This window comes from Geotrypetes seraphini, chromosome 9 (assembly GCF_902459505.1).
Source record: "Geotrypetes seraphini chromosome 9, aGeoSer1.1, whole genome shotgun sequence".
NCBI lineage: Eukaryota > Metazoa > Chordata > Amphibia > Gymnophiona > Dermophiidae > Geotrypetes > Geotrypetes seraphini.
The window spans coordinates 180,803,070-180,829,957 of NC_047092.1; the positions used below are offsets into that span (position 1 = coordinate 180,803,070).

Genomic DNA, 26,888 nt, shown 5'->3' on the forward strand with positions numbered 1-26,888 from the left:
GGAGTAGCGTGGGTTTGAACCCAGAACCTCAGGGTGCTGAGGCTGTAGCTTTAACCACTCTAGAAATCAAAATGTATTAGAAGTGAGCCAAGTAAAGGACAATCAAGCCATTGTGACATCACTGATGAGGGTTGGCCCTTATTGGTGGAATGAGGCATTGTGACATCACAGTATCAGCTCTGGTTACCAGAAACTATTCAATTTTCTATACCGTTCTCCCAGGGGAGCTCAGAATGGTTTACATGAGTTTATTCAGGTACTCAAGCATTTTCCCCTGTCTGTCCCAGTGGGCTCACAATCTATCTAATGTACCTGGGGCAATGGGGAGGGTCGGGGGATTAAGTGACTTGCCCAGGGTCACAAGGAACAGTGTGGATTTGAACCCACAACCTCAGAATGCTGAGGCTGTACCTTTAACCACTGTGCATGCTTGTATGGATCCCATGTAGAGGCATTATCTGTACAGGAAGAGACACTATGTTTTCCCCTCTGGATGAATAACTCATATCCGGTGCCTTGACACAATATGTCCATCAAATTGTGCAAGACACCGTAAGCATACTCCAGTCTGTGGGTTTCTTCATCAACAATGGAAAATCTGTATTAATTCTTATGCAGATGACACACCTAGATAGCAAAGGCGTACTTGCTGGATGACAAGGCTCCTATGTTCCAGAATTTAGCCACACAAACGAGTCAAGCACAGTCAGCACCCTTCCAGGATGCCCTCAAGCTGCTGGAGCAAATGGCTGCAGCTAGTCCCATGCCACCTGTGGCCAGACTGCACTTGCTGCTGCTTCAGTCGCATGAAGAGAGGTATAGAGTATAGACTTGTAAATCACAATACACATAGAGCATTTCCACTGCCCAGGGAACAGCAAAGATTCTCTTGCCAGGCCTCATTCTGAAATCTCTGCAATGGTGGATTGACCAAGGGCTGTGCGCTGTAAAACGCCAGCTCCCCAGCTGGGCAGGAAGATCATCTCCTTCACTTATGTATACAGGAATCATCAGGAAAGACTGCTCGATATCAATATACTGGAACTCAGAGCAATTTTCAATGGATTTGAGGAAAGGTTCTGCTTACCACAAAGGGCAATCAAGTCGCAAAATTTCCACGTCAACAAACAAGGAGGAGCCGGCTATCATTGACTATGTAGAGAGGCTTTAATGATCTGGTGCCTCACATTTTCCATGTACATCAAACTTCAATTAACATACTTCACAAGACTGCAAAACCAAATAATGTGCTCTAAACCCGAGGCTGAATTGTCATGAATGGGTCACTTGGCACACAAGTAAGCACACATTCTGTTGAGTATTAGTGAATCTTAGAAACCGATCTCTTTTCATTGTAGAAAATGAAAAAAATGTACCCTTGTTTACTCCATAAATCCAAATCCACACAGATTAACTCGTGGCCTGTTCACAATGTCTTGGATCCAAGAACTTGTATGCTTTTCCTTTATGGAAGCTACGAACCATTAGAGCTTATTTTGAATTTACTGCTTTTAGATTATTGGTTCAATCGCTATTACTGAGTCTTCTTGACTATTGTAATATTATTCATTTGACAGTTACCAAGAAGGAACTAGCGAGACTTGTATTAATACAGAACACAGTTAGAATGATTTACGGCTTGAATGATCATATCACCCCCTTTTACATTGGCTGCCTACGGAGGCTCGGGTGTTGTTTAAGCTAGAGTGCTTCTGTTATAAGGCTCTTTATGGTCCAGCTCCTCTTTACTTGGTTAACAGATTTTCTTTAGCTTTTTATAGACAGTAGAAAAACTCATCCCTTGTTTAACTCTCCTTTCTGTTCAGGACTGCAAAATTAAGACATTTCTAAACCAAACTGCTCTACATGATTAAGAATTTCGTACATCCCTGCTTACAGCTTATTCTTACAAATGGTTTAGAACACAATTGAAGACCTATCTTTTTACAAAATATTTGACTACCTAACTTATTTTATTTCTCCCATTGTGAACATTGTTGGTAATCTTTTGTAAACCGCGTTGAACTAATGCCTACGCGGTCTGTAAGTACAATGTAATGTAATGTAATTCCAAGGGTTCTACAGAAAATACACAAAGGACTCAAATCATTCTTATTTTCCTACAGTGGCTAAGACAGATTAGGTTTTCTTGTCACTTGCATTGAGTGATCATCCCACACTTCTCAGCTGCCCCAAATTCTATAACATAGAAATATAGAAAGATGACGGCAGATAAGGGCTACAGCCCATCAAGTCTGCCCACACTATTGACCCACCCTTTTAAGTCTACTGACCCTCTTAAGTATAATTGTAATTATACTGCCACTCTACTGACCCTCTCTTTCAAGTCTATACCTTAGTGACCCTATCCCTTGGCATGACCCTCGTAGGGATCCCACATAGGTATCCCATTTGTTCTTGAAGTCTGGGATGCTGCGTGCCTCGATCACCTGAACTGGAAGCTTGTTCCAATGCTCAATCACTCTCTCCGTGAAGAAGTACTTCCTGGCGTCTCCACGAAACTTCCCTCCCCTGAGTTTGAGCGGATGTCCTCTGCACATAAATCCTAGAACTGTCTCTGACTACTACTATTTATCATTTCTATAGCGCTGAAAGGTGTACACAGCACTGTACATTTAACATTCCATAGATGGTTCCTGCTCAGAAGAGCTTACAATCTAATTTGGACAGACAGGACATCTCAGGGTTGGAGAGATTATAGTAGAGGAAATGATGCAGTGGGCTTACAGTCTATAACCCAGAAATATCAAAGAAGAGACATGTTAAATTAATCATGTATTTTTAATGGGTAGAACTAATGGCCAGACTGGATGGACCGTTCAGGTCTTTATCTGCTGTCATTTACTATGTTACTATAGGTATCTGACAGCAGTGAGGGGGGAGTTAAGAGTTGAAAGCAGTTAAAAAAAAAAAGTGGGCTTTCAACTTGGATTTTAATACTGCTAGGGATGGAGCATGACATATTGATTCAAGTAGCCTGTTCCAGGCATACGGTGGGGCAGGAAAGAAGGGACGGAGTCTGGAATTGGCAGTGGAAGAGAAGGGTACAGATAAGATGGTCTGCCCTGGCCACGCCCCCTTTTCAGAACCACTCAGAAAAATTTTTGCACTCACATCTTCATTGAATGGTGACTACAAAGATGCACCTGTAAATTCTAATTATTGCCAATTAAAGCTAAAATTGATTGTTAGCACCTAATAATTGGCGCTGATTGGTTCGTTAAGCAATCAAATTGCACACACAGTTAGGGCCTGTGCAGTTTTGAGCACTATACAGATAATTAGGGGTATTTGGAAAGAGGGGACACTATTTCAGAAAAAGGGTGCCCACAAGTCAAAGAAAAATACTGCAGGAATGATGTACTTGATTCCAAGTCTTTTATATAAGCATTAGACAATAATTTCCACCTTTATATAAAAGAACAAGGACCCGACATGGTCTGTGTTTCGATCAACACATCTTCCTCAGGGGTCTGGATATGTTCCTGATTAATCACAACAGCGTGTAAGGTATCCGAAACTCGTGAAGGAGTGCACATATCGCATTAGCAGATGCAAAATGATCTGAATATGGATTATGGTTCCACTATCAGGAAGGAGTCCAGACTGTTTCTGAAATGGTGTGCGCTCCTTCCTCATAGAACGATTTCCAAAACATGCAGCAGGACATGGCGGCCATTTTGGAAGGGCGCCGCAAGGGGCAGGAGTGAGGCGGGAGGACTCCTGTCCCAACAACCAGACACTAGACCTCCAAGGATATGAGTAGGCTCGGAGGAGAGGTATTCGGGGATGGGGGGGAGGGCCTTTTTGCTTTCTGAGGGCTGGGGGGTGGGTTCTTTGTCGGGGAGGATTGGCCAGAAAGAACTCAGAGGGGCTCAAATTGTTAAAAAAATTAATAATAATAATAATAATAATAATAACTTTATTCTTCTATACCGCCACAATCTTGCGACTTCTAGGCGGTTTACATTCAAGAGAACTGGATATTCAGTGAGTTACAATATGCAGATAGTCAGAGGAAATACAGAGTACATCAACTTTAAGAATGCAAAAATATAAAAAATATATACAAATGCAAAAATATATACAGTACGCTAATACATTTCCAAAAGGACCTGTTAGGAAAAGGTCGCGAATTACAAAAAATACATCGAAAATTACAATGTACAGTTTAAGAATTTTCAGGAGGGACATATTAGAAGACATGTCCCGAATTGTACAATACGGTTTGATTAGGATTTCAGAGGGGGGGTATATTGGGAACGAGAAAAGAAAGAAGTGTTCGGTGAAAATTCTGTTTAGGTGATATATTTGTCGAATAGGGCAGTTTTTATGAGTTTTCTAAAAGCGTTGTAGGTCAGTCTAGCTTTATTAATGTATTTGTCTAGCAGGTCCCAAACCTATATTCAGCCCCAGCCAACATAACTCGTATGCAGGCCCTGGACGAATATCGTCTAGGCCAGTGATTCCCAACCCTGTCCTGGAGGAACACCAGGCCAATCGGGTTTTCAGGCTAGCCCTAATGAATATGCATGAGAGAGATTTGCATATGATGGAAGTGATAGGCATGCAAATTTGCTTCTGCTTCTATTCCTTTCTCTCCTCTCTTCTACCTTCCAAAGTATTTAGATCAATGCTGTCTTGTTAAAATGTTTATTTTATTTTTATTTTTCCTCTAACTCTACTTTTCACTTCTCTATTACCCTCCAGGTACTTTAGTTAGATTGTGAGCCTTCGGGACAGTAAGGGAATTTTTCAAGTACCTTTCTTATTTCTAATCTTAATGTATATTTTCTGTAAACCGCTTAGAACCTAACGGATGTAGCGGTATATAAGAAATAAATTACATTACATTACATTAGGGCTAGCCTGAAAACCCGATTGGCCTGGTGTTCCTCCAGGACAGGGTTGGGAACCACTGGTCTAGGCTTGCATAAGCTCTGGCATCACATTTAGCTTCTAATATTCAGTGCTGGTGCCTGACATGGCCCAGCATTGAATATTGGGAGCTAATTTAAGGCCCTCTTTTACTAAGCTGCAGTAGAACAGTATAGAAAATTGAATGAATAAATAAATGACTTATGTTTAAAAAGAAAAAAATAGAAATATCAAGAAAAAAAATCATAATTTTAAAAGAAAAAGAAAAAAAATAATAATCTAGCATACGTATAAATCTCCGTAGTCAACAGGAGGTGAAAATATCAACTAAAAAAGAATAGCAAAATAAGGTTCCTTTTATCAAGAAGCAGGAGAGCTTCTTACCACAGGCTGGCGAGGTAAATGCTCCAACGCTCATAGGAATTGAAGGAGCATCGGCGCAATTACCTCACTGGCCCACGGTAAGAAGCTCTTCCACCGCTTGATAAAAAGAACCCTTATTTAAATAAATATGACATAATAGAAGAAAGCAAAACACCAAGAGTGATACGCATGTTTTCCTGACTAGGAGGATATAGTAAATGCCTTGTGTTCATTGGGTCCCGGGATGTTAGGAAGATAAAGGGCTCCTTTTACTAATCTGCGATAGCGTTTATAGCGCACGCTACATTGCCCTGCTGGCGTTAGTTCTAGCCACGTCGCGCAGGTTTAGCGCGCACTATAATTCTGCACGCGCTCAAAACGCTACGGCAGCTTAGTCAAAGGAGCCCAAAGTGTCACTTCTAAATCAAGAGTTCAACATCTTCGCCACGAGGCCACTCTTCCTTACCGTTTTAACTGGCGCATTGTTTTGGCGTTTCTGTACACCGCCGAGAAGGCTTGATTGGGCGCTATCAGAAATTTTAAATAAACTTGAAAAGAGTTAGTAGCTTGATTTTAACGGGTTTTGCATTTTCAACAGGAAATATTGGGCTACAGAACTCACAGCTGCCGACGAGCCCTATGCATTCTCGGGTACATATGTTCCTTCGGGTTCCTCTTGCTCGTCTTTTACTGGAGACCGGACTGGAACGTGCGGGCTAACTGCGTCCCATGCTCTCTGGAGGAAGCAGATGTTGTACTGCTTATTACAACAGTAGGTATATGCTGTAAATTAGAGAATGACACGGGGAAAAAATCTGTCCCCGTCACCGCCCCGTCACCGTCACCGCCATCCCTTTCACCGCCCCGTCACCGCCACTGCCATCCCATTCACCGCCCCGTCACCGTCCCCGCTGCATCCATATAAGCCTTTTTCCTTTCACTCCCTCCTTCCAATTTGAGCCGGGAACACTAGCGATCGCACGGTCCCCGCGGCCACTACCTGCCTGCCCGGTCGATCCTGGTGTTTGGCCGGCTCTCTCCCTTCTCCTCACCTTGGTTTGTGGGTTTTCTTTTTCGGCAACCTGCGCGCTTTCCCAGGGAGCCGCACAGGCGCGGCTGCTCAGTGTTCGATCTTCTGCTCTGCTGCAACTTCCTGTTTCTGGTTGCGTCAGAGCAGAAGATCGAGGCTGAGCAGCGGTGGGTGTGCGCGGCTCTCTGGTAGCGTGCGGGTCGCCGAGGAGGAGGATCTGCGGACTGGGGTGAGGAGAGGGGAGAGAGCTGGCTGGACACTGGAATCGATTGGGCGGGCGGGTGTGAGCTGCGGGGACCGCGCGATCCTTCATGCCTCACTGCGGGGGACAAGACCATTCACCGCCCCGCGGGCGGTGAATGGCCTTGTCCCCGTCGCCGCAGCGACTGCTAGTTTTCTTCCCCGTTTTCGGCGGGTGACCCGCGGCTAAAATGCGGTGGCCGCGGGTAAACCGCCACCGTGTCATTCTCTACTGCAAATCTTGTTCTTCCTAAGGTTTAGGCGGCTGCGCCATTCTGTAGAGTAGAAGAAAAAAAATCACGCGGCCTCACGGTCTGCGCCCTGGAGATCTATATTTGAGTAGGCTGTGTTGGCGCCTCATTATGAGGCCAATTTGCAAAGCATTTTACACAGATAAAAAGTGGTTTATTTATTTATTTTTTCAATACTGTTCTTCCCGGGGAGCTCAGAACAGTTTATATGAATTTATTCAGGTACTCAAGCATTTTTTCCCTGTCTGTCCCAGTAGGCTCACAATCTATCTAATGCAGTGGTCTCAAACATGCGGCCCGGGGGCCACATGCGGCCCGCTAGGTCCTATTTTGAGGCCCTTGGTATGTTTATTGTAATCACAAAAGTAAAATATAACAGTTTCTTGATCATATGTCTCTTTAACTATAAATTACAATATTATTATTAAGACTTAGCCAAAAGGAAAGATGTATAAACTATAAAGAGTTTTACCTCATGCAAAATTGTCATTTCTTTAATAAGACAGTAACTATTTTTATCTGAGGCCCTCCAAGTACCTACAAATCCCAAATGTGGCCCTGCAAAGGGTTGGAGTTGGAGACCACTGGCTTAACTGTAACTATAACATCCTGTTTGTCTTTGGGAAGCAGAGCTGAGATTGTGATGTCATAATGCCTCATTCCACCAATAAGAGCCAACCTCATCAGTGATGTCACAATGGCCCTCCAACCCAGCCAGCAGATTAACTGTTCCCCTTAACTCAGTGGTCTCAAACTCGCGGCCCGCCAGGTTCTATTTTGAAGACCTTGGTATGTTTATCACAATCACAAAAGTAAAATAAAACAGTTTCTTGATCATATGTCTCTTTAACTATAAATTACAATATTATTATTAAGACTTAGCCAAAAGGAAAGATGTATAAACTATAAAGAGTTTGACCTCCTGCAAAATTGTCATTTCTTTAATAAGACAGTAACTATTTTTTCTGAGGCCCTCCAAGTACCTACAAATCCAAAATGTGGCCCTGCAAAGGGTTTGAGTTGGAGACCACTGATCTAATGTACCTGGGGCAAGGGGGGGGGATTAAATAACTTGCCCAGGGTCACAAGGAGCAGCGTGGATTTGAACCCACAACCTCAGGGTGCTGAGGCTGTAGCTTTAACCACTGCGCCACTCTAGAAATCAAAATGTATTAGAAGAGACCCAAGTAAAGGACAATCAAGCCATTGTGACATCACTGATGAGGGTTGGCTCTTATTGGTGGAATGAGGCATTGTGACATCACAGTATCAGCTCTGGGTTACCAGAAACTATTCAATTTTCTATACTGTTGTCCCAAGGGAGCTCAGAATGGTTTACATGAATTTATTAAGGTATTCAAGCAGTTTTCCCTGTCTGTCCCGGTGGGTTCACAATCTGTCTAATGGACCTGGGGCAATGGTGGGGATTAAGTGTTGCCCAGGGTCACAAGGAGCAGCGTGGGTTTGAACCTACAACCTCAAAGTGCTGAGGCTGTAGCTTTAACCACCGCACCACACACTCCCTGGTTTATCTACCTAGATCAGCTTTCTGAAAATTGCTTACCTGCAATTTGGCAAAAAACATATTTTGCATTGCATTGCATTGGGGTGGAAGGTAGGAGGTGTTCCTGCCTGTTCAGGTCAGAGGAGGAAAATTAGTGCTAAATGCACATATCCTTTGTTGTACAAATTGCCAGAACTTATGCATATAGGGCCTAAAATGGTGCATGGTCTTCATGATAAGGCGTATGTGGACAGGCGTAAAGATCTCAATCTGTATACTTTAGAGCAGCAGTCTCAAACCCGCGGCCCACGGGCCGCATGTGGCTCTCCAGGTTTTATTTGCAGCCCGTGGTCTGGACGCGATCAACAGCATTTCTCTTCCCCTTTCCCTTCTTTTTGGAGCAGCAATGTGTCTGGCCGGCTCGTTCTGTTCAAAGCCGCGGGTTGGCGGCTCCTCGCGCTATCCACTCCTGCATCGGAAGCCTCTCTGACATCACAATATCAGAGAGGCTTCAGACGCAGGCGCGGATCTCGCAAGGAGCTGCCACCCGCGGCTTTGAACGGAACGAGCAGGCCAGACACGCTGCTGCTCCACGGAAGGGGAGGGGAAAGAGAAATGCTTCTGCTACATAGGAAAGGGGGACCCTAGGAAAATGCTGCTGCTGCTGTACAGGGAAAGGGAGAGGGAGGGAAAGGGGAAGAGAAATGCCTCTCTTGCACAGGAAAGGGGGAAGGGAAATGCTGCTTCTGTTGCTGCTGCACACAATTGGGGAAATAGAGGGAAGGAAGGAGAAGGGAGAGGAGAGGAACAAGAGAAAAAGCTAAGTTCATGGGAGGGAGGGAAGGAAAGGAGATATCAGACCATGGAGGGGGAGGGAAAGATGCCAGGGCATGGGGGAAGGGAAGGAGACAGATGCCAGACCAGGGGAAAGGAAGGAAGGAGGGAGGGAGAGAAAGGAAGGAAAGAGATGCCAGACCATTGAAATAGGACGTAAGAAGAGAGAGATAGGAAGGGAAGGTAAGACAAAGAAAGCAGAAAAATTGAACATTAAGTTAATGCCGCAGAAAAAATAGTTAATGTCTTATTAAGGAAATGACAATACTGCTGTTACGGTATCCTGTCCTGACCTGAGGAAGGGAGGTTTTGGGCTCTAAATTAGTAAAAAATGCATTACAATTAGTCCAATAAAAGGATCACCTTATTTCCATTTTCTATTTATAAATATTTATCAACATAGCTACAATACTACTTTATCCTAAATCAAAAAACAAATAGAAAATTTTTTTTTTCTACCTGTCTTCTCTGGTTTCTGCTTTCCTCATCTTCTCGTCACTCCCTTCCATCCACCGTCTGTCTTTTCTCTGCCCCTTCTACATGGCATCTTGTCTCCTTCTATGCCCCTTCCAAAAACTGTCTGCCTCCCCCTTCCATCTCTCCCTCCACCCCCATTGGTCTGGCATCTGTCTCCTCTCCTCTCCTTCCCTTCCTTCTCCCACATCCCCATGGGCTGGTAGTTCACCCTCTCAAGCTAATTTTGCCATTGCCCCAATATGATGCATATCAAGCAAGTATGACATCATGATGAGGTTTGTTCTTTAGGCTTTGGTGGAATGAGGCATTATGACATCACAGTATCAGCTCTGGTTACCAGAGACTGAAACTCTTCCTATTAAGATGCACGGGTTGCTAGCGTTATTTACCACTAACTCATGCTATGTTATCACAGACCCCATTCTATGCAGTAAGACCTAGGGGATCTTTAATGAAGGCGCTAACCACTTTAGCTCGTGCTAAATGCTAACGCGCCCGTTATAGTCTATGGACGCGTTAGCATTTTGGCTAGTGTGCCTTAGTAAAAGACCTCCCTAGTTACTAATAACTGGGTTTAACAGTAAAATAACATGTCTTAACAGTAGCCCACATTGATAATTTTCCTCCTACATCTTATTCTTCTGGTGGTTCAGCTCCTCTGCTGTTTCATCTATGAAGGTCTCATCCAGCCATTTCCCTCTTCCATCAATAATAATTAGAAAGAAGAGCAAATCAAGTCTGTGATTAAAGGTGTCTATGCAGGACTTGTTAATAGGCCTCGTGTCTACAAAGTCATTCTGATTCTACATAGGGTTACCAGAAGTCCGGACGGCTTTTCAAAACCTGGCACTTTGTCCGGGTTTTGAAAAGTTTTCCAGGCAGCAGCGACGTCGGGACGGCCTCTGCACATGCACGGATGCAACGCGGCGATGTCGCGCACAGGCGTGCGACATCATCGTGACCCCCTCCCCCCCCCCCGCATGCGCAGATGCTCTCCCCACAAGCGACCGGGTTGAGGGGGTGGGGCAGGAGGCGGGGCTAGGGACAGAATGAGGCGTGACTCGGGCAGAACGGGGCGGACCTGGGTCCGGATTCTACAGCACTTTTTTATGTAGTATGATTATTTTACGAACATGCTGAATTTAGGGTGTTGCTTTGAAAAGCGTAATTAGCTACTGAACTGTCAGCAGAAAGCGGAGTCTGTGCAGTGAAACGAACCCCACTTTGAATTAACCAGGTAGTGGCTCTTCGTGATGTCCTCATTTACCAGGCTTCCATCTTCGCTTTTTTTTTTTTTTTTTTTTAATTATCTTTATTAGCAACTGCAAAGGGACATACAACCAGGATCAAAGTAATCATAAAACATAGCAGGCAGAAAAACAGCACAGGAAAACTATTGCTCCTACTTTTTATCCGTAGGATGAATTTCATCAGTGTTCTAGAAAGAAGGTGAACTGGATCTTCTTAGCCGCATTGAAAAATTCATTTCCTGACGATTGCGGTCAGCTGATTTTGAGTGGGGAGGACTCCATCATCAACAAAGCAATTCTGAGGCCTGAGCTCAAAGTAAGTGATTTGTTCTAAGAGCTGTACATGTGTAACTCCGTTCTGCTTTTTTCTTAGGGTTAGCAGACGTCAAAGATTCCCCCAGCCACGTCCTCATTTTGACGACATGTCCGGAGGTCCGAATGGCTTTTCAAAACCCGGCATTGAAAAGCTTCCCGACAAAATTGCGTCGGGCAGGGGCATCCACGCATGCGTGGATGCCGTCTGGGGGCGGGGCAGAACAGGACATGGCAGAGGCGGAACTGGGAGGCTGATAGAGACTGAGGAGGAATTGGATTTTGCTATGGGGGGTGGAACTTAAGAATTTTTAAGCATGTTCTATAACTCTATAAATTAAATGCTCACATGCACACACCTATTACACAATTAAATCTTTGAATACCAGCCTTGTTCAGGTGTACAGATGATTAAACTCCCTTAGGCTGAATAAGGTGGCTCTAAATATTTACTCAGTAGTACATCTCAGTTGCAAAATGTGTTTGAGATAAACAAGTCTGACTGGGAAGAAATTAAATTCTTGATCGTTATGATATGAGCAGTACAGGTTGGGCTTTTTCCCTAAGGCTGTTCAGAAAAATATGTGTCCTTGACTAATAATGGGTGTCCCAATAAGAGCGCAAGATTGGATTTTTTAATAAAAGGCATAATTTATTTGAAAAGTGCTGATATTTATTTTAATATAAAGTATGCATGTGGAGAGGCATAATCAAAACAGACGCCCAAAGTTGACTGTTTCTCGAAAAATACCGTCTAAAATATATATTTTTTGAAAATCGTCTATCTGGACGTCCAGGCTATTGTTCTTCCAGACCGCCAGTACGTCTATCTTTATACCACATTCTCGACCAAAATTTCGTCCAAGTCCCAAATGCCCAGAACAAGACCATTTAGATGTGGGAGGGAGCAGAATCGTGATGGACTGGCCACCCAGACATGGGCAACAGACCACTGGGGCACCTTACAGGGCACTGCTGTGAACTTCACAGAAAGTGTTTCGGCTCTTGGCCTGCCTCAGGGGTCTTTTTAATTATCACACAATATTTCTCTAAGAAAAAAAGAGAAAAGTACTGGTTGAATAAAGACTGCGAGAAACATTTTTCGCCGTGGTCTAATCTGATATTAGGATGAGCAATTCCACGAAAAGAAATTGTGCATGATAATTAAAAAGACCCCTGAGGCAGACCAAGAGCCGAAACACTGACAGTGTCGGATCTTTCATTTGAAATAAAGAAGTACCGTATTTTTTTGTTCCATAAGACGCACCTGACCATAAGATGCACCCTAGATTTAGAGGAGGAAAACAAGAAAAGAACCATTTTGAACCAAATTGTGTACTAATATATACCAAGCTCTGCACCCAGCCCCCATCACTCCCCGCCAGGCTCTGTACCCAACCCCACACTCCTTTCCAGGCTCTGAACCCTGCAATTATTTGCAATTCAGTTTACAATATTAAAAATAACATACATTTTAAAAAGTTTTTATAAATATATATATTTTTTAAAGTCATATTTTATCACCATTCTTCACAACTACATCCCATAAATCTTCTAAGAATTCAAATTCACAGAGAACATTATCCTCATGTGTTAACAGCACAACAGAATAATATTCTTCATATTGAAGTTACCCTCATCACAACCTTCCCCGGGGCTACTTTTTTCTAAGGAATCTTCTTGAGGTCTCATCCGATTAAACATGTAATAGTATATAGCCACACTGAAATCTTGGTGAGCTTAACTGTGTTGGATGAACTGACTTACTGGATCTTAAAACAGATAGTGGCAACCATAATGCCCTGCTTGATGACATACCATGACTGCTCTCCTCTATGTCTGTAGCTTTGTTATAATTTAGTACATCCCAAAGCAGCAAAGCTCGCAGGCCCATGACCCTCTTTCACTGATCCACTTTAAAAGACATACCGGTAGCTGATGTGTGTAGCGTACTGATTCCATCACACCGGCAAGGATTGAGTAATTCACCCTGATCGGCTCCCTGGAAGCAGATCTTGCAGATGGGGGTCGGGCTGTTGTTGTCGCTGCAGTAGACAGAGCCCGAGTTGGCTTTGGGGGCTCTGGCGTTGGTGTGCTGCTTTGGCTGGGGGACGCCACTGCCTCCATCGGCTCCATCGGCTGCAGGCGCCGGCGTCTCTTCGTCCTTGGGCTCCGCCTCCTCCCCGAGCAGAGGGACAGCCGAGGTCTCAGTCCACTGCCCCAGAAGTTGTTGGTAGAGGCCGGCAGTTGCGGCTTTGGCAGTGCCCACGCTCGCCTCCAAGCTCATCGCGGATGGAGGGTGAGGTCAGTGGCATGGGCTCAGTGCCACCATCCCATCCAGCATCCTGGCCTCCTCACCCCTCACTCATTCACCCAGACACTCTCTCTGGTGGCTGGGTATATTTGCTCCATAAGACACACCCTTATTTCCTCCCACTTTTTTTTTTTGGGGGGGGAAATGTGTCTTATGGAGCAAAAAATACGGTATTTGTCCCAGTTCTGCAGGCGTTTACACTCCTTTTCAGGTGTTTTTGTGTTTTGCAATGTTTTTTGGGGACCAGAAAGGCATTCTCCTGATTGATTATCTGCCTCGAAGAGAATCCATAAATGTCTAAAGGTATTGCAAAATCTTAAGAAAGTTATGGCGTGTTATACAGAACCCATGGCGAGGTCTGGTCACTAAGGGATTGTGTCTGCTTTTTGCTCTGTTGCAAGTTCACACTGAGACCGCCGGTCAGCGATTATCCTTGATTTACAAAGGCTCGTGTTTATTTTTATTTGCGGTTTAATTTGAAACTTATCAACCTTGAACCCCTGAAGAAGGCGTGTTTACCGAAACACGGACCGTGTCGGGTCCCTTGGTTTGTTAAAAGGTGGTAACATTAACCGCATTTAATAATAGATAGAATAAACTAGCCTGCATCTTGTACGTTTTGTCTGCAGTTTTTCTTGTTTCCCGTCTGCTAAACGATAATACGTGTTCTCATGTTGCTCAAAACAACACAGCAAAAGTGTTGCAGAAGTTTCGGTGGGAGATACAGGACCATCCTCCATATAGCCTGGACCCGAGCCACCGGACTTTCATCTTTTCCCAAAACTAAAGGAATTTTGGGGTGGAAAATGCATGCAGACTTATGACGGCATCCACGAAGCTGTCAACAACTGGTTCAAGAAACAGGCGGAGGACTTTTCCAACGAGGGGATGGTGAAACTCATCTCCCGGTCTCAAAATAGTTGGACGTCAATAGGGATAGAAAGTTTTTGAGTTACAATAAATTGTTACTTTAAAAATGGCCAACGTTAAACCAGGACTTGACTAACTTGTTCCTTGTGGCACGGAGCCAGCTCACAAACCTAATGTCCCATCAACTTTCGTGCAGTCTCATTTGGAACAGACTTAGCTGTGTTTTCATGTTTGTTTCCAAAGTTGGACTTGTTCCGATGGAGCGCCTGGAGGCTGTTCTCTTCTTTTTGGCATGCAGATCTGGAGAAGACGCAAATCTTACCTAGCAGCAGCCAATGATAATTTGCCTTCACCTTCTCATTTTGCAATGCTAGACCAGTGCTTCTCAACCCAGTCCCAGTGTAAGAGAGAGTACACACCAAGGAGACAGTGCACACAAACTTATCTCATGCATATTCATTGCTGATATCCTGAAAACCTGAGAGGCTGGGTGTGCCCCAAGGGCTGGGCTGAGAAGCACTGCTATAGACTACTTTCTTAAACATATGTTTTTCTGAAATATTTAGTCTTTACTCTCCTGCCTTTGTTACAATACTACAAAGAACGCCTCGGAAAACTGGGATTGTTCACCCTCGAGAAGAGAAGACTGCGAGAAGACATGATAGAGACTTTTAAAATACTAAAAGGATTTGACAAAATAGAGCAAGAAACATCGTTATTCACATTGTCAAATGTGACTCGGACAAGAGGTCATGGACTGAAACTAAGGGGCACCAGGCCCAGGACAAATATCAGGAAGTTCTGTTTCGCACAACGAGTGGTGGACGCTTGGAACGCTCTCCCTGAAGAGGTCGTGATGGAGACCAGCATTCTGGGATTCAAGAGCAAGTTGGATGCACACCTTCTTGCAAATCACATTGGGGGATACGAGTAAACAAGGTTTCTCAGCAGGGAACACCTGGCTTGGCCTCCGCGGGTGCGGGTCGCCGGCCTGGATGGACCTAGAGTATGATCCAGCAAAGCCATTTCTTATGTTCTTATGTTTTGGGTGCAATTCTTTTTTTTTTTTTTAATTTTATTACAAAGATACTGGTATGTTTATGTTGATAAACTAAAATGAAATTAGGTACTTAAGAAAAACTACCCTATCTGTCCCAAAGGCTCACAATCTATCTAAAACACCTGATTAAAATAAAAATATGTAATACATTTCCGAGATCAAAAATCAAAGCGACAGAAAATTAAAAATAAAATAAAAACACTTTAAGAGATAGAAAAGTCTCTGAAGCGGCCTGATAGTAAACGGTCCTATTTTACTGCAGGTCTTAATACAACTTCACAGATCCGTCACTGGCAGAGCTTGAGAGCATCAAAGAAATTAGCATTTCTAAAACAGATCCACTAAAACTGTTCTATGAAATAAATAAACCCAAATCAACACAAATCAGTACAAATTAAGGCAGATTGCGGTCCCCATTCCATTCAGGAGAGCCATTTGAAAAAAAATGTGCATTTTGATGTCTCTTAAACTTTTGAAATGATTCCCCCTTCCTTAACTCTACTGGTAAATTGTTCCACAATTTTGGAACCAAGTAGAAAAATGCACCATTTCTGGTTGAGGCCAGTTGAACCTTTGAGATATGGGGAACAGCTACTCGATTGTCATTTAAAGATCTCAACGAGCGACTAGGCGTGTAAAATAACACTAGATTAGAGAGATATAATGGTTGTGACTCAAATAATGCCCTAAGTGCCAGCATCAGGATTTTAAATTTAATTCTAAATTCCGTTGGTAATTTAAGAGTCTTGTCTGGGTGTCCAGGTTCTGTTATGGAGTACTTGCATCACTTAGTATCAGTGGCATAGTAAGGGGGAGGGGTGGAGTCCACCCTGTTCCCCTCCTTTCCTCCTCCACCCCCACTGCCACCAACGCGAGCTGCTTCCCTTCCCCCGCACCTTTTTAATATTCACGGCACGATCAGCAACCCCAACCAGCTGCTCCTGCCAGCATCGGCTCTTCTTCTGATGTCACTTCCTGGACCCGCACCTAGGAAGTGATTGCAGAGGAAGAGCCGACGCTGGCGCGAGCAGCAGGTTGGAGGTTCCTGCTCACGCCGTGAACGTTAAAAAGGTAGGGGGGGGGGGAAGGGGCACGGGCACATGGAAGGAGGGGGCGGGGAAGGAGCGGATGGGGGGAGGCGGGGGAGGAGCACCACCGCCCCGGTCACCCTCACTACCACCACCTAATATTTAGGTGCCCACATTTATACTAGCAACAGATCTGCTGTAACTGAGGTCAGCTAAATGTGTAACTTAGCCCCCCCCCTTTAATCGAACTGCACTAGAGGTGTTTAGTGAGGGCTGGCAGAGTAAGTGCTCTAACGCTCATAGGAATTCTATGAGCGTTGGAGCATTTATCTCGCCAAAAAATAGTGCAGCTTGATAAAAGGGGCCCTTAGTGCTCTATAAATTAGGCATGTAAGTTGGAACCACACCCTTTTTGCAAAATATTAAATATACTGTAATCATATTTTTTTGCTTTTCTTATATACTGCCTGTAAGGCTGAAGCCGACTGACGGAGTGAATGTTCAGGCATAGAGGTGTTGAGGATTTTTTTTTGTCCCGGGAGGGCTCAGAATCTGAGTTTGTACCTGAAGTAATGGAGAGTTAAGAGTCTTACCCAAGTCACAAGGAGCTGCAGCGGGGGGTGGGGGTGGAACCCAGTGGGCCTGGGGGCAGGATTAGGGCGTTACAGGGTGGGGATGTGTGGAACTGGGCGTGCCTGGGGGGGGGTCTAGGGGGGGGTCCAGATTTTCCAATTGGAAAATCTGGCAACCCTAATAAGAGCGGATAGCGTAGCTGGTTTTAAGAAAGATTTGGACAATTTCCTGGAGGAAAAGTCCATAGTCTGTTATTGAGAAAGACATGGGGGAAGCCACTCTTGCCTTGGATCGGTAGCATGGAATGTTGGTACTCTGGAGGATTCCGGAATCTTGCTTACTCTGAGATAATGGAATGTTACTACTCTTTGGGGATTCCACATGAAATGTTGCTACTCTTTGGGGATTCCGCATGGAATGTTGCAGTCTTTGGGGTTCCGGAATCTTGCTTACCCTGAGATAATGGAATGTTGCTACTCTTTGGGGATTCCGCATGGAATGTTGCTACTCTGTGGGGATTCCGCATGGAATGTTGCACTCTTTGGGGTTCCGGAATGTTGTTACTGTTTGGGTTTTGGCCAGGTACTAGTGACCTGGATTGGCCATCATGAGAATGGGCTACTGGGCTTGATAGACCATTGGTCTGACCTAGTAAGGCTAGTCTTATGTTCGTAACAATAAAAAGAGTTCCTTTGAACTGAGTTGTTTCCTTTACTGAGAAAATAGGGGGCCAAGAGTTGTGATTGAGGCCCGGGATTGTGATCCTCAGGCCTACCAGATTTATCTGTCCCTGGCCGGCGCCCAGCTCGTAATGTATAAACTGAGAGAACTGCCCCACAGAGAAATATCTTTTGTGGGTGCCCCGACCCCGATGAGCTGGCCGGAGCCTGCGAACTGCGTGCGGACGGAACCAGGCTTGCACAATGATATGTAAAACTGGTTAACCACATCGCTGTCAGAGATTTAACACTTGAGTTTTCTTGTTACATGGCGTCATTTATTCTCGGATGTCGGATCACGTCTGCTTCAGTATAAGAACTTGCTCTTGATGCTTTCCTCCCAGTTAACTTCATATCCCATTATAAATCAGTTTCCAGAAGCTACTTTTGTTCAGCTTTTCAGTCCCAGCAGACCTTCTTTTCATTTTCCTGCAGGTCAGGAGCATTAAGGTGCAGAAAATCAGGTACGTCTGGAATTACTCTGAGAAGCAGTTCCAGAAGATCGGGTAAGTCCCTCCTTTGAGATGCCGAATTTTCCTAAAGAATCAGCCACCTTTAGAATGGCCTCTATGGATTCTAATCACATTATTCAAATTCTCATTACAGAGCCCTGGAAGACGGTTTGTCTTGTTCAGCTATACATTCAACGTTTGGATCTGGGTTTACCAAAGAGGAGGCAGAAGCCAGGTACACAAAATACCTGTATGTGTCAAACATTGGTCTCTCCTTTGCGCCACGCATGGATTGTGTTCAGATTGGCAGGGGGGGGGGGGAGATGCACTGGATATTCAAATTCTCGTATGCTCTTTTCATACCCACAAGATTCAGAGGAAGAAGGGGTTACCCCCACCCTCCGTTTTATGAAGCTGCGTTAGCATTTTTTAGTGATTTTTCTTTTCTTTTAATTATTTATTGATTTTCAAAACTTAGTGCAATACAACAAATGTAACATATAATAATAATAATAATAAGATCATGAGGGGCATAGAGAGAGTAGAGAGGGACACATTCTTCAAACTTTCGAAAAATAAAAGAACAAGAGGGCATTCAGAAAAGTTGAAAGGGGACAGATTCAATACAAATGCCAGGAAGTTATTCTTTACCCAACGGGTGGTGGACACCTGGAATGCACTTCCAGAAGACGTAATAGGGCAGAGTACGGTACTGGGGTTCAAGAAAGGATTGGACAATTTCCTGCTGGAAAAGGGGATAGAGGGGTATAGTTAGAGGATTACTGCATAGGACCTGGACCTGTTGGGCCGCTGCGTGAGCGGACTGCTGGGCACGATGGGCCTCAGGTCTGACCCAGCGGAGGCATTGCTTATGTTCTTAAAAACACATTCAACTTACACATGTTCTTAATCAACCATTCCCCCCCCAATGATTATCCAATAAAACACAAAAACATAGATTACCGCAAAAAGCCATACCCTATTCTAATTGATAATATCTTCCCATCCATTCACCCACCCCCAAAACTAAGACAGAAATAATCCCCCCCCCCCTTCCCTGGATATGTACCTAAATAAACAAAAACTATCAATAATCAATTATAAAGAGGTAACATAAGATGTCAATGAGCCCCATATCAATTTAAATATATTATCATGTCCCAAATTATCAGCGTTCATATTTTCAAATCTATAACTGGAGCAAAGACTTGCCCACCAGAACGAAAAATTCAAACGATCCTAATTCTTCCAGTTTTGGGTGATCATCGGGAAGGCTTCTTGTACCGCAAATGACTGCCTCATACGTTAGTTGAATTGATGATTCCAAAATGTTATTAATTCTACCCCATATTGACATCCAAAAGTTAAGTATCAAAGGACAATAGAAAAACAGATGATCCAGTGTCCCAATGTGTAAATGACAGTGACAGAAAGCTGCGTTAGCATTTTTTATCGCCGGCCACGGTGGTAAAAGTTCCGACGCTTATAGGAATTCTATGAGCATGGGAGCTTTTGCCACCGCGTCAAGCAATAAAAAACGCTAATACGGCTTCATAAAGGGGGGGAGGGGGGATAAGTTAGTCCAATAAAAAAGATATTTTTTTTCCTTTATGTCTTTGTTTTATTTCTACTTATTACCTTGAAGAGTGGACTAACGGCCACCACACCTTTTCTCTCATGTTTCAGCTTCACTTAGGGACAGTATTGTGGTACGTAGGAATCTTCATTCGCGCAGCGCAGAGTTACGGCTCAGTATCGTTTTTGTTTTTTAATCCACGTGCTCTCGTATCAGGACTTTTCGGGACCCCTGAGGAAGACAGCATTGTCGAAACACGGACCTTGTTGGGTCCACAGCTTTCAATGGTTTAGGTCCCAGATATATTGTATGTGGATTATCAAATGGTATACAGTAACCCGGTTTGCGAGTAACCCGGTTTGCGAGTGTTTTGCAAGACGAGCAAAACATTCTCGCAAAACTTGCCTGGCAAACCAAGTGTTGACTCGATTTGTGAGCACCCCCCAATAACTGGCATCGCTCCCCCCCACTCGCAAAAGCCCCCCCACTCGAACCGGCACCCCCCCACACACACACACACACGAACCAGCACCCCCCGCCCAAACAACTTGAACTTACCCTCCCCCCAGCCCCCGTCTGGCACCCGGCACGCAACACACAGGATGTGCCGGTGCCGTTAGAAGATCTTCCTGCGTCTGCCGGGCCTTGAGCATGCGCAGATGCAGAGAATCTCGGTGAGAGGGAGAATTAGAAGGACTTAAGCTTGCGCAGATGCATGCTCAAGGCCCGGCAGAGGCAGGAAGATCTTCTAGCGGCACCGGCACGTCCTGTGGGCTGCGTGCTGGTGCTAGATGGGGGGGTAAGTTCAAGTTGTTTGGGCGGGGGGGGGGGGGGCTTTGCGAGCGGGAGGGGGGAAGCAGCGCCGCTGGCCTCGGGAGGGGGTGGGAACGTATCAAAGCGAGTGTCCATTATTTCCTATGGGGAAACTCGCTTTGATATCCAAGTATTTTGGTTTACGAGCATGCTTCTGGAACGAATTATGCTCGTAAACCAAGGTTCCACTGTATTTTTAAATAAAGCCTGCATCTTGAACATCACCATCTCCGCAGAGTTTTCGTTTACGTAGGGAGAATGTGCAGATCGAATAGATCTGATCGCCCACATCTGCTCTTAATGTTCAACTTTCTACGCTGATGGAACAGTCGAACGCTAGGTTGTGCGAGACATTTTGACTTGTTTAATCAAAATGGATGTCTGATCTTCCGCAGGAGATTAATTTGTGGTCCTAACGCCATCGAAGTTGAAGTTGTACCTATTTGGAAGCTGCTTTTTAAAGAAGTAAGCTGGATTTTTATTCTTGATAGAGCATGGTTTAGAGCAGTGGTCTCAAACCCGCGGCCCGCCAGGTCCTATTTTGAGGCCCTCGGTATGTTTATCATAATCACAAAAGTAAAATAAAAGAGTTTCTTGATCATATGTCTCTTTAGCTATAAATGATAATATTATGATGAAGACTTAGCCAAAAAGGAAAGATTTATCAACTATAAAGAGTTTTACCTCATGCAAAGTTGTCATTTCTTTAATAAGAAGAAATTAACTATTCTTTCTGCAGCCTTCCAAGTACCGACAAATCCAAAATGTGGCCCTGCAAAGGGTTGGAGTTGGAGACCACTGCCTTAACTGTATCCATGACATCCTGTTTGTCTTTGGGAAGCAGAGCCGAGATTGTGATGTCATAATGCCTCATTCCACCAATAAGAGCCAGCTTCATCAGTGATGTCACAATGGCTTGATTGTCCTGTTCTCCCCTCTGCCCTCCAACCCAGTCAACAGATTAACTGTTCCCCTTAACTCAGTGGTCTCAGACTCGCGGCCCGCCAGGTACTATTTTGAGGCCCTCGGTATGTTTATCATAATCACAAAAGTAAAATAAAACAGTTTCTAATCAAATGTCTCTTTAGCTATAAATGACAATATTATTATTAAGACTTAGCCAAACGGAAAGATTTATAAACTATAAAGAGTTTTACCTCATGCAAAATTGTCATTAACTATTTTTTTCTGAGGCCCTCCAAGACTGACAAATCCAAAATGTGGCCCTGCAAAGGGTTTGAGACCACTGGTTTATAGTATAGAACTTTTCATTTTCAAAGCAAGTCACTGGCAATACATTTGAAACCAGTCCGGTCAATTCTTGAAGCCAGCTAGGTTTATTGTAGTGTACGTATCTGCGTCCTTCTACAAATCTCTGTAGCTTTCTACATTGGATTCATTAAGGTGCTCATTTACAAAACAGGCGGGTGTCTTAAAATGCCTTTCAAATGCCCATCTGCTAAAAACGTCCAAATCCTGATTTTGGAAAGTCATAATTTGGACGTTTCCCTGAAGTTCATCTGTTGTGGGTAGGACTAAGGATGCAGGATGCCCGACAGGGATTTTCGAATAGGCTGAAACATTATTTGTGGATGCATTACTTAGAATATTGATCTTTCTGTTGTAAGAGCTGAATCTTTCTGTTTCTACTTGTCTTAGTTTGTTTTAAGATTTTATGTATGTGACCATTTTGTAAACCGTTTTGATATAAAACGGCATAGCAATTTTTAAAATCAATCAATCTGGGTCTATAAAGAAGAATGTTTTTGTCTAGACCTGTTTCAGTCATGTCTAAGTTACATAAAGTTGCTCTAATTGAACAGCTGAGACTACTGGAAGGATAAAGGCAAGAGCCTCTCCTTAATTCCTGTCTCACTCCTTCTCCCCTATAAGTGACCAGGAAAGAGAAAAAAAGAAAGCCAGGTGGTTTGTCAGCTGTGGGCATTATAGCCCACAGATCAGAGGAATACTCAAGTGGTCAGTGTTGTAGTAAGCAGCTAGTGGAGGGAGACAGACTGTTCCGGGCACCATCTTCCTCTCCACCTCCGTGTACCTCTTTAAATGTTCACCAGCGCGAGCAGTTTCATGGGACCAGGAAACGATTTCAGAAGGAAGCCAAGGCCGGCGCAAGTATCGGGTGGAAGATGCTATTTATGCCGGCGAACGTTTCAAGAGGTACACAGGGGATGGGGCGCAAGCGGCGAGGCACATTCAAATGGCGGGGAAGAGCAGGGGGTGCATGGCACGGTGATGCCAGGCGCCAGCGCCCTGGGCGCCAACCTCCCTAGCTACGCGACTGCAAGTGGTTAATGCAATGGACTGCGAATGAAGGGACCCAGCATCAAGTCCTACTTCAACCTTTGTTTGTAAATAAATCTCAGACTCCAAGAAAAGCTTCCGCTAGGAGCTAGGAGCGACGTCCAGTAGTCAGCTTCAACTTCGCATGCTCGGACGCAACACAGTGACGCCACATGCATGCGTGTATGCGTGTGATGTCATCGTGTCACAGAAGCACATGTGCAAATGCCCTTCCGACAAGTGAACGGGTTGAGGGGACAGGGTTGGGGGGCAGAATGGGGCGTGACTCGGGCGGAACTGAAGTGGTGCACATTTAGTTATAGTAGGTATTTTTCAGGTCCCGGAGGAATTAAATTTCCACAAAAAAGTTATAGTGGGGTTTGAATCTGTGTCCCTTGGTTTACAGTCTTCTGTTCTAACCACTAGGCTCAGCTCTGCAGGGACCACCTGTGTGGCCATATTTTTGAAAATGAAGCCAGACAGATGTTCATTTCCCTGGTAATTTGTTTTTCAAAAGCTGGATGTTTCACTTTAGAAAAAAATGGCTATTCTTTTTAGACATTTTCAGTGAAAAATGTCCATTTCACAGCCTTAATTGAACAGGAAATCTAGGTATTTTGCCTGTGATTATGGCCGTGAAATGGGTTTATTATTTTATGAGAAGGATTTTTTTTTTTTGACTTGGAAATGCCCCTTCACACGTTTTGCCCATAGAATGGGGGCATAATTGCAAAAAGACAGACTAGTCGGCAGATAGAGTGGATACATTTAGCCCTTCCTCTGACTGCGCACTTAACATGCGGTGAGGGTGCCAGGTGCATGAATGAGAAGGTCTAGAAGCTGCATCTAGATGAGATTATTTGGTGCTCTTAACTCACTTGCAAATTTCTGTGTTGGCAGGCTTTGAATCCGTTTTATATCTTCCAACTTTTCAGCGTGTGTCTGTGGTTTGCTGAGGATTATAAGGAATATGCCATTGCTATCATAATCATGTCTGTTATTTCCATCGCCTTAACCATATATGATCTCAGAAAGGTGAGTCTTTCATACTCAGAGGATCGCTAATTTGTCTTCTTAGCTACCACTTTGATTAGGGGTTCAACCCAGGCATAAAAAGTGTTTGTTAATTTTTGAAAATTTGGGGTATTTATAAAAATTTGTTTCACTGGTTTGGTTTAACCCTCTAATTGGCAAATGTTGAAAATGGCCGCTTTATGTAACTTGATTTTGAACGAGGGCAACGGTGCCAAGTAAGAGGCATTTGCAGATGCAGATCTCCCATAAGAGCCATAAGAGCAACAATGCCAAATAAAGGGTTAATAACAATTCCTTTAAGAAATATTGGAATGTTTTAATGCATACTAATCAGTTGTTTGCATGTTAATTTGTAAATTAATGTGCATTAAATTGTGAATTTCCCTTCATATTCAAATACAATAGGCATTTTTTTTCTGTCCTCAGAAGGCTTACAGCCTGGAATGGGACGATTTATCATGGCTGTTTCAACGCGGATTGTTTCATCATGCTGTTTTGCCTTGATTTACTGATACTTTATATTGGGGGGATGTTTATGATGTTGTCCAGACATGGAAATCACAGGGAAACAAGATTTTATGTATGTGATATAGAAACCACATAGTTGTATGCGGTATATAAATTTTTAAATAAATAAATGCCTCTCCTTCTCTCCCCCCCACCAATGTCTCGCCTCCTCACTTGCCTCGCTTCCTCCCCCCTCCCACTGATGCCTCTCCTTCTGTCTGCCCTTCCCACCACTACCTCTCCTTCTCCCCTCCCACCAGTACCTCTCCTCCTCTCTGCCTCCCATCACATACCTCTTGAAAGGTTCGCTGGTGTTCACATTATCACCAACCCTTGCTCAGCCAGCCTTGACTCTCGTCTGATGTCACTTCCTAGTTGCAGGACCAGGATGTGACATCAGAGGAGAGCCAAGGCCGGCACGAGCAGGAGGTGGAAGATGCTGCTCCGCCGGTGAATTTTTCAAGAGATATTCAAGGTAGGGGTTGCTTCTACCTTAGGGAGAGTTGAAAGGATGCAGGGGGTGCTCTTATTTGGGGGGAAGTGACAGGTACTCCTACTTTGGCTGATTCAGCGATGAAATGGCCACAATGAATTGGCCGTGATGAATCATCTTAGAGTAGACCATTACGACCTGAGTTTGTGTTGAGGCAGCGGAGGGTTAAATGAGTTACCCAAGACTCTTAGGAGCTACAGTAGGATTTAAACCCAGGTTCTCACTCTGTTCCTCTAATCATTAGGCTTCTCCTCCTCTTTGCTTATTTTTGAAAGTTTGCTGAAAAAGAATTCGGTTGATAGGATCAACCTAAGAATTATTGCAGTGAACGCACAGACAAACAACACACTTTAATTGTCAAATGTACGTGCTGCAGCTTGTCCTGGCTGGAGAAAATATTGTGGTGGGAAAATTGACTGTCAGACTGCCCTGGGTGACCTAATGTGTGGCAGTAAGATCAGAATGTGCCGTCCCAGCTGGGGCATGAAAGGTTTCTGCCAAAGAGTTCCCTTGCACGTCTTCCGCCACTTGCAAATGCTTCTGGGTCTCTTCTGTGTTTATGGGATTCCCAGCAGGGTTGTGGCCATCCTTCGGCCTTCTTTTGGGTCTTGATGAACTGGTATCCTGTCCTGTGCAGTTCCAAATGAGTTTAGTACAAAACGTGAACTCAATGATGGGTTTACTGAGTGCAATCTGGGTTTGAACAGAGATTGTGGTTTTTTTTTTGGTTTTTGACAGCACTTTCGGTGCCGATATGGAGGAAATTGTAGGCTCTTTGACATTGATTCCGTAACTGGCACCTGCCAGTAGGCACCTAGATCACTGTGTCGACCGAGTTAAGTGCCTAACTTAATTTTTAAAATTGGCGCGGTAATTGAAAGCACCATTAAGAAATGATTAAAAAACAATTTTAAAAACTAGACTCCCTTTTATTAAGCTGCATAAGAGTTTTTTTTAATTGCAGACCGTTGCAGTAAAAGCTCCGATGCTCATAGGAATTCCGTGAGCATCGGGGCTTTTACTGCGGCGATCTGCGATTTTAAAAAAAAAACCCTTATGCAGCTTAATAAAAGGGGGGTCTAATTTTTGGATAGGTGCCTAAATTAGTAGGCGTCATGTAGATGTCTATACTGATGCGCCTACTTGCATCTACCTGAAAAGTGGGCATGGTTAAGGGCAGAGATTGGGTGTGAATTGTCTTAGGCGCCAGTGGGCATCGATGTTAGGTGCCGGTAGATTAGTTAATTGTCAACCCCGCCCATAACCATGCCTCTTTTGATGTTCGATGCCGCTAGGCGCCTGCATAGATGTGATTCTGGTGCTGTGTTTTGTAGGCACCTTGTGGTTCCTTCTTTTCTTTTTCTTTTAATTTGTTCTTGATTTTTTTTTTTTTAAAGCGCGGTCAATTATTATGCCATTAATAGCCAATTAAAACAATTAGGCACCGGTAGAACGCATACCAATGCCTACCTAATGATGCTGTTTTTAGAATCTGGGCCTAAGTGACCAGATACAACAGACTTTTGTGCGGTTCAAACTTTTATTGCTTAGGTTTGTGGGTGTCAGCGCTGAATATCGGCCGGGGGCTACATAACTTCTGGGGAGCACCCTGAAGATCTCTTTGCTCTCCCCTCCCTAACAAGATCATATCCTCTCTTGATCCCCAATACCCCTGTAGGTCCCTCCCCCAGAATTATCGTAGCATCTCTGGTGGTCTGGGGATAGACTGGCAGGACCGAATTCCAATTGGTCCTGGTCATGCTAGCTCCGGGTGCAAAATGGTAATTATCTCACAGTCTCCTCACACAGAGCCTGCTAGTATACAGTATATCAGGAGGACTGACTGGAAACAGCTCTGCACTACAGAACTTCATAGAATTCTAAGAAAAGAGATCATTCTTAAGGTTTTAGACTATTCTCAAAAGAACATTTAGCATTCAAAAATAGTTTCAGATTCTGTCTCCGCAGAAAAGACTTCAGGAATGCACTC

The 26,888-nt window shown here is 44.1% G+C and overlaps 1 protein-coding gene across 3 annotated transcripts in view; it reads left to right on the plus strand.

The window, feature by feature from the left end:
• The window catches only part of LOC117367014 (probable cation-transporting ATPase 13A4), a 92,964-nt gene that overhangs the window by 7,408 nt on the left and 58,668 nt on the right, over nucleotides 1–26,888 (plus strand). The window contains exons 2-7 of one of the 3 annotated variants that reach the window (XM_033959177.1): nucleotides 5,861–6,034; nucleotides 11,018–11,164; nucleotides 18,160–18,230; nucleotides 18,331–18,411; nucleotides 20,961–21,030; nucleotides 23,764–23,898. In XM_033959177.1, the coding sequence (XP_033815068.1) occupies nucleotides 5,861–6,034; nucleotides 11,018–11,164; nucleotides 18,160–18,230; nucleotides 18,331–18,411; nucleotides 20,961–21,030; nucleotides 23,764–23,898 (678 nt within the window). Of the gene's footprint in view, nucleotides 1–5,860; nucleotides 6,035–11,017; nucleotides 11,165–18,159; nucleotides 18,231–18,330; nucleotides 18,412–20,960; nucleotides 21,031–23,763; nucleotides 23,899–26,888 lie in introns of those variants that run through there. The other 2 variants (XM_033959178.1, XM_033959179.1) reach the window with 2 other exon arrangements.